A 10,180-nucleotide genomic window follows, 5' to 3' on the forward strand; every position below is an offset into this window, starting at 1 on the left:
TCGACAATCGCGCCTGGCCCATCGCCTGAAGGCTGCCGGGACTGCTGCCATGTGAACGGCCCGAGGCGGACCGCCCGAGTGTTGAACCAGCGCTTTTTCTGTGCTGCGCATGACTACCTAGCCTGCATGACTGTGGGCGGGCTGGCGGGCTGGCTGGCGACGAGACATGCAGAATGCCCCACCCGCCCTTCCTGCCAGCCCAATGTAGACGACACCTCCTCTTTCTTGCGTGGTCTTTGGCTCCGGAAAGGAATCTATTTTTCTGCTCCCCACCAGACGTGCCGCTAGGCACAGCGTGTGGTATGAAGAAGCGGTCCTCAGTGGACTGATGTCGCACCAGCTTGTTTTTTTGCTATATAGCCGGCGATCATCGATTTCTAAAAGCTGCGACACATTTCCACCGCAGCGCCGTTGCGGTCCTCATTGGCTCAGGTTTGCGGCCTGTATGGCGGCCCCTCATTGCAAATCACTGCTGCTGCCTCCCCCTTATCGACCTGCGAAATTGCAGGCGCTCTGCGCCCGCAGTCCACTCTCACCCATCTCTTTTGGGGGGCAATTCTCGGATTTCGTCTGCCCTGACCGAGACGGGATTGCTTGATGTCATGGATTTCTAGGCGAAACGTGCGACGGTTGGGCGTCGGCGATATGGATCATTGGCAGACGGCTCCACATCAGCTGCTGACTGGTACATATAACAAGCAGTGCAACTGCGTGTGCAGGTAGGTCAATGTATGGTCCATTGACGCACAGTGCGTTTATTAGCTCGGAGAAAGGTCCCAACACGGCAGACAATCGCCAAGACGGTTAGCATCGCTACAAACAATTGTTGCGATCACCCATCTGCTGGAAGCTACAAACAAAGCCCGCAAACAAAGCGGGCAGCGGTCCAGACTGCCTCATTCCACCAGCAAACTGGCTATTTATAACACTGTGAGCGAGGAATGCCTTTCAATACCTGCAATGTATTGCTTTTGGACATTGTGCAAGCCGCAGAACAAGAGAGTTCTGGCACGCAACTCTGTTTTTGGGGCGGCAGGTCGCTCTGGGAGGAGCAATATGATGATATCCCAAAGACGCAGACGCAGGCTGCTGGTCGCCCACCCAGCGCACGTCGAGCGAGATGTTTTGGCAAAAGGGCGGGAAGCGATGTTGGACCTGCGTCGGTGTTTTTGCGTACCTCCAGATCAGCGCGCTGGGTCTATTTATACCGGCCTGTAGCAGCGCGGTTCCTGGGCGTTCAGTAAATATTGCAATTCTGGGAGCCATTCCTGATATGCTGGTGCCGGCATCGGCGCTGGTGTGCAAAGAGCAGGTTTATTGAAGCGTGTGGTACAAGATCAGCGGATGGCCAGAAAGACGGCAGTATTTGTTATTGTGATCACCAGAGCTCGCGCCCTGTTTCTGCTGCCAGGAGCGCGAATGCTATGCAAAGGAAATGAGCTTTTATTGCAGGACCAAAAAGCAACTCTTTTGTGAGCAGCAAGTCTCGAGCGTCACGCAAAGGCAGCCAGAACATCAACGCTAGTGTCAGCAGTGGGTGTGGGAAAGCTGGAAGGACAGCGAGACCGTGGGCCCCGTGACCTGGACCGGTTCTGAAAGCACTTTGGCACAGAGGAAACCTGCCCGACGCTTCCATGCGAAAGGAGGACATCAGGCCAAAGTGGCCCGATGCATGAGTGGGATGGATCGACATGCATATCAGTGCATTCGTCTGCAAGCCCGAATCCCTCCCCATCGGCACGCCTGCCCGCCCCAGCGGCATCTACCGGGCAGATATTGCCCACACAAAACCAGGAGACAAGCGGCATATGAGCGTATCTGACACGCAAGCCAGAAAGAGGGGATGTTGCGGTAGTTTTGCAGCGAACAAAAAAGCATATTTCGTAGGATGGGGTCCCATTGCTCGATATGGGGATGACCAGCGTCGGCCGAGCAAGAGCCCAGACCTGCAGTGCTGTTCGGTGGCCTGCGAATGGAGGGGTCCGAGTAACGGCCGTGCTATAAGAGATGGGCCACTTTCCCTCGGAACTCCACAGACGTGTTTTGACTCAGCGCTTCGATCAGCCGCATTCGCCGATTAGCTGGTCCCATACGGTCGGGGTCCGCAGATGACGCAGATATAATTGGCTCGGGAGTGGCCCAGGGGCGGCCAGGACCAGAGAAGGCGCCACTCTCATACATCACTCCTAAAAATACACACACTATACATGGATCCGGTCGAGCGGCTGCCGAATGACATTAGCATTGCGATCTTCCGGCACCTTGGCATACACGAGCTTGCAGAATGCATGCTGGTGTCGAGGAGGTGGTACTATGCGCTGGATAGCTGGGCGGTGCTGTGGAAGAACATTGACATGGGCTTCCACCACGTGGGCGTGCAGAAGACCAACGCAGACGGCTCAGAGCGAGAGGAAACAACGGTGAAAATGCAGCTGCTGCAGGACCAGCACCTGAAGGTACTGGCGCGGCGGGCCGGGCCGGCGCTGGCTCGGATAGCGCTGTTTTTCGCACCGCTTCTGTCGGATGACGGGCTGCAGACGCTGGCGGTATTTGGATGCACCAACATCAGACACCTGGAGGTGCGGGCAAGCAACCGCATAAGCAACGCGGTGCTAGGAGCACTGATTCCAAAGATTGGAGCGCACCTGGAGGTTGTGGCGCTGAGCACCACGGACATTGCAGACTATGCGGTCCAGAGCCTGTGGCTCAGCTCGCCACGGCTCCGGCAGCTAGACCTGAGCCATTGCCGGTACATAACCTGCGATGCCTTTCCGGTGGTAGGCGCAGCGGGGATCCGGTTCTGCCACGAAGCAGCGGCGGATCAGCAGCGCAGGGCACTCCCGGGGCTGCAGTCGCTAACCCTCAGATGCTGCCCGCAGATTGATGACCGGAGCGTGCGGCGGATCACCGCGGCATTCGGTGGTACGCTGCAGCACATCGATGTGTCGCTGACACGGACAACGGTTCTGGGGCTAGGGGCGCTGGCGATGGGGCAGAGAGCAGAGACGGAGCTGCGCGATGTGGGCATGCGAGATATCGACTTTGGCATGGCAGCGGGGGCGCGGCGGGAAGCGGGGCTAGAGGGGCGCAGCCTGCTAATGTTTGCGACTGGGGTTCCCCAGCTCGTGCGGCTGGCGCTCTGCGGCGAAAACGACACAGTCACCGACGAGTTTGTCGCAGCGCTAGCGCGGCAGTGCGCGGGACTGCAGGTGCTGGACATCCACGACTCGCTGCGCGTAGGCGATGACGGGCTCCGGGCACTGGCACAACAGTGCGGTGGGTTGCGGGATCTGAACGTCAGCGGGTGCATGGAGTGCACCACCAGCGGGGTGATTGAGCTGGTACGGGGATGCGTGGATCTGGAGGAGCTGGATCTTTCGGGGCTGCGCATCGAGGACGCAGCGCTGTCAGCGATTGGAGACCATCTGCGGCGGCTGTCGCGGCTGTCGCTCGATCTGTGCTGGCGGATTACGCAGGCCGGCATCCGTGCGGTTGTGGAGGGCTCCAACGGGCTGGGATGCGTGTTCACGCTAACGGAACTCAGCTTCGTCCAGTGCAGCCGCGTGGACGAGAGCGTGGTTGACTGGTGCCGGCAGCGCCTGAAGCCGGAGGCGATAATCCGGTGCCGGTTCGGCGATGTATAGAAAGAGAATTCAGACCGCTCCCAGCTGTGTATAAAATATGTGTATTGGTGAAAAGCAGAGTCCTACGGCGACCCGATCTCCATGCTGAGCGTCGGCGGCGTGTGCTGGCGCACTTCGATGCCAGCCTCCTTAAACAGCTTCAGGGTCAGGGCGTCCATTCCGTAGCCCTTGGAGTAGACCACGGTCCCGACGCCGACCTGCACGATTTTCTTTGCGCAGCCCAGGCATGGGCACGTGTTGCAGTATAGCACCACGCCCTGGGCGTTGCGCACACGGCCTCGGCCAGCCTCCAGCAGAGCATTCTCCTCGGCGTGGATACACAGGCAGTGATCCAGCGACACCCCACACGGCGTGCCGGCGTTGCAGCGCGGGCACCCGCCCTCGTTGCAGTTGGTGATGCCCTTGGGAGTGCCGTTGTAGCCGGTGGCGATGATCTGGGTGTCCTTGACCAGAATGCACCCCACCTTGCGCTTCATGCAGTTGGCCCGATGCGACGCCAGCTCCGACAGTAGCATAAAGTACGTGTCCCACGATGGCCGCAGCCGCTCGCTGTTCAGCAGGTCCAGCTTGTCCAAGTACTCATGCAGCTCACTCACGCTGCCAAACGTGTTGGTGACTGATACGTTGGCGCTCGCCAGCATGCGCTTCAGGCTGAGCTCCTGCGACGGGTTGGCGCTGCGCAGAATCGGCGACATCAGCTGCTTGGGCATCTTCTCCTCGTCCCGCATCTCCAGCGGCCCGGGCGACGGGGTGGCAGCCGGTCCCCGCGGCGTTGCATACATGAGGCTGTCGTCCAGCGCAACGAACTCGTCTAGCGACATCACAGAGTCTGCCTGCCGCATCGATCTACAGACGCATGACTTGCCTTGTAGCTTTAGCTTTAGCTTCCCCTGCTGTGCTTTTCTATCCGCCTGCCACCACCAACAAACACTTACCGCTCGGTGTACCGCCTGTACCGAAGCCCCAGCGGTGCGTCAATGCCCACCACCATGAAGAATGGCCGCTTGAGCAGCAGGTACAGGTCAACTGGGTCCGTGACATCCGTCGTCACAAATCGGGTCCGCCAGCGTGGTGTGGTGAAGCTCAGCATGTCCTTGGCTGACTGGAACTCGGTTTGCGACCCGTCGGTGCTGGTGGTCGTCAATGCCGGTGCACCAGGCCGCAAATACAGGCGCGTGAACTGGTGCTGGCTGACCAGGTACTTTGCCACTTCCTCCTTGCCGCTTGCCTTCGAGCCTACAGGTCCAGCAGGCCAGAGGTGTTGATAAGAATGCCATGTGCTGGTGGCGCGCAAGGCCAACTCCACCGAAACGTACCGATGATTCCAATGTACATTGGGCCAGGAATTCAAGTGAATAGAATTTAAATAGTGAAGAGAGCCTGAGTGAGTGGGAATGCTGACGAGTCAGATGATGGTGGCGGTGACGATGGCTGGGCATCTCTGGGTCAGCTAGACCTGGTAGCACTGGCCGACCATTTACGCCTTGATTTTGGCACCAGGAACGCAGTCCTGCCACGACTCCAGAACGTGCTGGACAATCTCATCGACGTTTTTGCCGTGCTTGACCACCGCCATGGTGACTGGGCCGCCGTCGCGGATGTGGTCAGCGTCACGCTGCATGACGCCCAGGTCGGCGCCCACCGCCTCAGCCAGATCAGTCTTGTTGATCACCAGCAGGTCGCTCTGCGTGATGCCTGGCCCGCCCTTGCGTGGCACCTTGTCGCCGCCGCTAACATCAATGACATAGATGGTGTAGTCGGCCAGCTCGCGGCTAAAGTTGGCCGCCAGGTTGTCGCCGCCCGACTCGATCAGCAGCAGCTCTGTGCCGAACCGCGCCTGCAGCGTCTCCAGCGCATGCAGATTGGCCGTGATGTCCTCGCGCACCGCCGCATGCGGGCACCCGCCGGTCTCCACAGCCACGATGCGCTCGGCCGGCAGCGCACCGTTCTTGGTCAGGAACTCAGCATCCTCCCGTGTGAAAATGTCGTTGGTCACGCATGCCACATTGTACTTGTCGCGCAAAGCCCGGCACAGCTGCAGCATCAGCGCCGTCTTGCCGCTGCCCACCGGCCCGCCGATGCCCACCGTGAACGCCCGCTCACCCCAGTCCCGCCCCGTGCGGTTGTACGGCGGCCGCTCGTCATACCGCCCCGGGTGGTCCAGCACATCGTGGGTGTGCCCATGGTCCTTGGCTGCCTGGCTGTGGGTCGTGCGAGTGCTCATGCGAGTGTCCATGAGCCGGTGCTCCGCCCGCCCCGCCTGTCTTGAAGTCGCAAACGTCGCCGCTAGCCATCCTGTGCTTGGTGTAATAGTGTCTTGGAGTATAGTGAGTGCTGTCTGAAGAAGAGAAACACCGCCTCCTGTGGCTTAGTCCGCTTCTCTCTCCGTGTTATCCACTGCCCCTGCCCCTACTCCAACAGCCCCTCTCCGGATAACTGCTAAACTGCTAAACTGCTAAACTGCTCTAGCGTTACTTTCCGATCGAGCTTCCTACACCAAAAATCCCCGCATGTCGGTTCTTCCTGGTGCCGTTCCGTTATCGGATCGCGTGAGATTGTCCTGATATCGATTGAAACCCTCCGCGACCTCCGAGATCCACTGCCCAAACACTCCCACATCGAATTTTACTGTGATAATCCTCCAGCTCGCCTCTCCGCTTAGTGGTCCTCTCGGCTCGCCTTGCCACGGCTCGCCTGAAGCTGGCTTGTTGACTAGAGCCAACTCCACATCCACACGATATACCGCAAGCATCGGATCCCGCGCATGCATTTGCTGCTTCTCTACATGCCAATGACAATGATCTCGCTTTCACACTGTCTCAAGCTTTGGATGAATACATTAATGAACTATCCGTCTTGACCTGTTACCAGATATCCTGAGCGTAGCGACCATCCGAGATCATGTCCGACAGACACTTGCTCGCCTCATCGCGAGATAGCCCGCCATGTTCTTCAAAGATACGGGTCATAGTAGCCGTCAGATCTTTGGCCAGTTTGTCAGCCGATCCGCAGACGTAGATGCGGCCGCCATTCTGCAGATGCCACCAGATCCTAGCCCCATCCACCGAAATGTGGTGCTGCACATACCTGCGCTCATCGCCAACACGCGAGAATGCCGTCTGCAGTTTGGACAGCGTGCCGTCTTGGACATACTGCTCGAGCTCGTCCTTGTATAGGTAGTCGTACTCGGGACTGCGGCAGCCAAAGTACATCGTAGCACCGCCAATGCCAGCAAGTTTCATCTCCTGCAAGAATCCACGGAACGGGGCAATTCCCAGTACCGGCACCAACAAACATCACAGGCACATCCGATGAGAGTGGGAGGTGGAAGACTTCTTGCGCTGGGAGATGCGACACCGATACACGAGCACCCGGCTCCAACGATGCCAGATACTCGGTTGCCAGGCCACCGTAGGAGCGTCCATTGACGGCATCGTTGATGATGGCAGCTGAAATATGAACCTCATTGCCAACAACACCTTGGCAGCTGGCAATCGAGTAGCGACGAGGTGCCATGGCCGACACAAAGTGCAGTAGCGTTGCAAATGGAACTTGGGACATGAGCGGCGCATATGTGCGCAGCACATCCAGAACAGTGCGATTCTGTGCTGTAAACGCGCTCCAGCCAGCCGACTGTTTGCCCAGCGTGTTGACATCATCAGCTGCCTTGCGCAGTGCCTCGTAGGCTGCATCGTCGCCAGAGGATTCGCTTAAAGCATTAGCGAGTTCTCGCGAAGGCGCTTCCTTCCAGTCACAGACATACTGAAGGACATCGCTGACGGTGCACACACAGCCCTTGATGGCTGCTGCTGCAGAGCGGACAAACCGTGAAGCATCGGAGACCTGCTCCAGCTCAAATGCCATATCCAGATTGAGCCCCATGATCGCGGCAACTTCGCGCACAACACCTAGCGTGTTGACCGGGTAGATATTGAGATGATCGCCGGTCTTGTACGAAACACCGGCAGAGTCATCCAGAGTGATCTCGATATGGCGTGTGCTGCGGCCACTTCTTTTGACGTCCTGCAGCTCCTGGTTGATCTTGATGGCTGCGTTCTCCGCTGCAAGTCGAAGCGGCTCTGCTCTGGTGGTGCCGGCAGACTTGAAAACAAATGGAAGCGCCTTGTCAGTCACTGCGCTGAGATACGTATCAATACCCGACCCGTACCGTGAGGCAATGAGCGCGCCCACCTGCAGCGACCACTGCAGATAATCCTCATCCAGGTCGTCATTCGAGTCGCCATAGTAAAAATCTGTCAGGGGGCGTGCGCCAAGCTCGTTCAGTCGGTCAAACACATGCCGCGGGAACCGAAGGAATGTGTGCCACAGCGAGTTGCCGCAACCAAACAGCACAAAATCGACGTCCTTGAGCAACCCAGGGTCTGTCTCGGCATCAAGTTTCTTAGCAAAGTCTGCCGCATTATCAGGTGGGATCCCGTTGTATGTGCTTGTAATCACAATAACCAGCGTGCGCTTGCCGTCGACAGATCTAGCAGCACTGAGCTCCCACTTGTTGAGCGGCATGACGGCCAAGTCTACATAACCCATACGCTTGAGCTGCTCCGCCATCTGCCGCGAGTAGTCCTCGCTGGTGCCCATGTTGGATCCGTACACGATGAGCGTGCGCGGGAGATCGTCCGGACTCACAACAAGCGGCCCAGACGGAGCCGTCTTTCCAAGATCAACCAGATCCTCCGAGCTGGCAGCAAAGTCGGTTTCGACAGCATCAGACTCGCGGGGCATGGGGAAGTCTGTGCGCGCATGGATCTCCATGTCCAGCCCCATGGGGCGCGCAATCGCGTTGAACTGGTCGTGGAACACTTCCTTGCCACCGACTGTCCGGAACTCAAACTTGGACAGCAGACGGGCCAGCGCAATGCGCATTTCCATGAGCGCAAACTGCATTCCGAGGCAGCTGCGCAAGCCTGCCGAAAACGGCGTCCAGGCACCATGCGGGATGCTCTTGCTGTTGTCCTCGCTGAATCGGTCTGGGTTGAATTTGAGCGGGTCGTCAAAGACATTGGGGTTCCGCTGCATCGCCCAGAAGTCGACGTACGCCGTATATCCCTTCCTGATACGGTAACCGCCAGGCAGAATGCAGTCCTTTTTGCACGACTTTTGCACAAACCACAGAGGCGGGTAGAGACGCAGCGTCTCCTTCAGGACCTGCGCCAGGAACTTTAGCTGGCTAACCTGCTTGACTGTGGGCGGCACATCCGGGGTGATGCCGTTATCCGCCAGCTCCTGTAGCAGACGCCGCTGAATGCGTGGGTGCTTGTCCAGCAGGTACAGCGACCACGCCACGGTGCTGGCCGTGGTTTCAGTTCCAGCAAAAATGAACGTGACGGACTGGTCAAGGACAACTTCCTCGGGCAGCCCCACCAGCTCGCCGCTCTCATCAGGGACCCGGGCATTGAGCATAACGCCCAGCAGGTCCTTCTTCATGTTGGTTGCGTCGGAAGACTGCTTGCGATCTTCAATCACCTCCTTAAGAGTGTCGCGCATCAGCTTGACGCACTGGTCAAACTTGTAGTTTGAGGGAATCGGCAGGCGCCTCCACAGCGGCGAGCGCAGCCCACGCCAGTGTCGCCTGCGACACGCAGTTACGTCATGGCATCGACGAACGGATGCTTGGATCCGTCTGAATCGTCAAAAATATGGAGATTGTAGCTGAACCCAACGCGGGTAATGATCTGGAACGTCATGTTGTACGCAACCATCAACCATATCGAGCGACTTGCCTACATTGCGTGACAAGAACGAGCATGCATCCTCGACCACGCCGACCATCTGGTGCGAGTACAACTTCATGGCGCTGGCAGAAAACGCGGGCATCAGCATGCGGTGCGAAATCTGCCACTCCTTGCTCTCGGACCGCGACGTCAGCAGCCCTTCGCCACCAATGAACTTGCCTTCCACGAATGGGTACTCCATGTTCTTGTCAAAATGCTCGTCGTCGGTCATGAAAAGGTTGGCAATCTCGTAGTTGCGCGTCATGTACCGCGCAGAAAGAACCCATGGCCGACGAATGTGTCGCCGTGATCGGCGTAGAATCTCTCGAGCGCCGGGCGGATGCCGTTGATGAAATGCGGCAGGATGCCCACAAGAGGGTAGCCTGGGACCATAGGTGCTTCTCGGACGTCAAGTGGTGTGGTAAGAAATACAACGCGCGATTGCGCTAGCTGCTCGATTGTCTTGACAGCGTTGCTATCGGCATCGACGAGTTCTATGGCAGAGGGGTGGACAGAGATGTCGGTTGACATGCGCTTTGCTATCTCGGCGCTGAACTGGGCCAGATCTGTGTCGGTGGTGGTTCGCGACGATGAAGCCATCCTTGTCGGGGTTCTTCCCCTGCTCGACAACGATGGTGTAAAGCCGCTGGGACTGCATGCTAGTCGAGCGACTATGCATCATAGGGCAGCCTGAGGTACTGCTTGCTTGGAGCATGGATAATAAAGTAGGCAATTGAATAGGTGTTGTGGATGGAGTACTTGCTGCTGGGAGAATCTCGCTCAGAGAATGGCGGGATGCCGGGT

The 10,180-nt window shown here is 58.1% G+C and overlaps 1 protein-coding gene across 1 annotated transcript; it reads right to left on the reverse strand.

Annotated features, from left to right (window-relative positions):
• Positions 1-1,290: 1,290 nt before the first annotated feature.
• Positions 1,291-1,985, reverse strand: DL89DRAFT_116180 (uncharacterized protein). The gene has a single exon (XM_040883159.1). It carries the CDS (start codon positions 1,760-1,762, stop codon positions 1,379-1,381), a length of 384 nt encoding a protein of 127 aa, XP_040739614.1. The 5' UTR covers positions 1,763-1,985; the 3' UTR covers positions 1,291-1,378.
• Positions 1,986-10,180: the final 8,195 nt, after the last annotated feature.

The sequence above is a fragment of the Linderina pennispora genome (genome assembly GCF_002104995.1).
Source record: "Linderina pennispora strain ATCC 12442 chromosome Unknown DL89scaffold_31, whole genome shotgun sequence".
NCBI lineage: Eukaryota > Fungi > Kickxellomycota > Kickxellomycetes > Kickxellales > Kickxellaceae > Linderina > Linderina pennispora.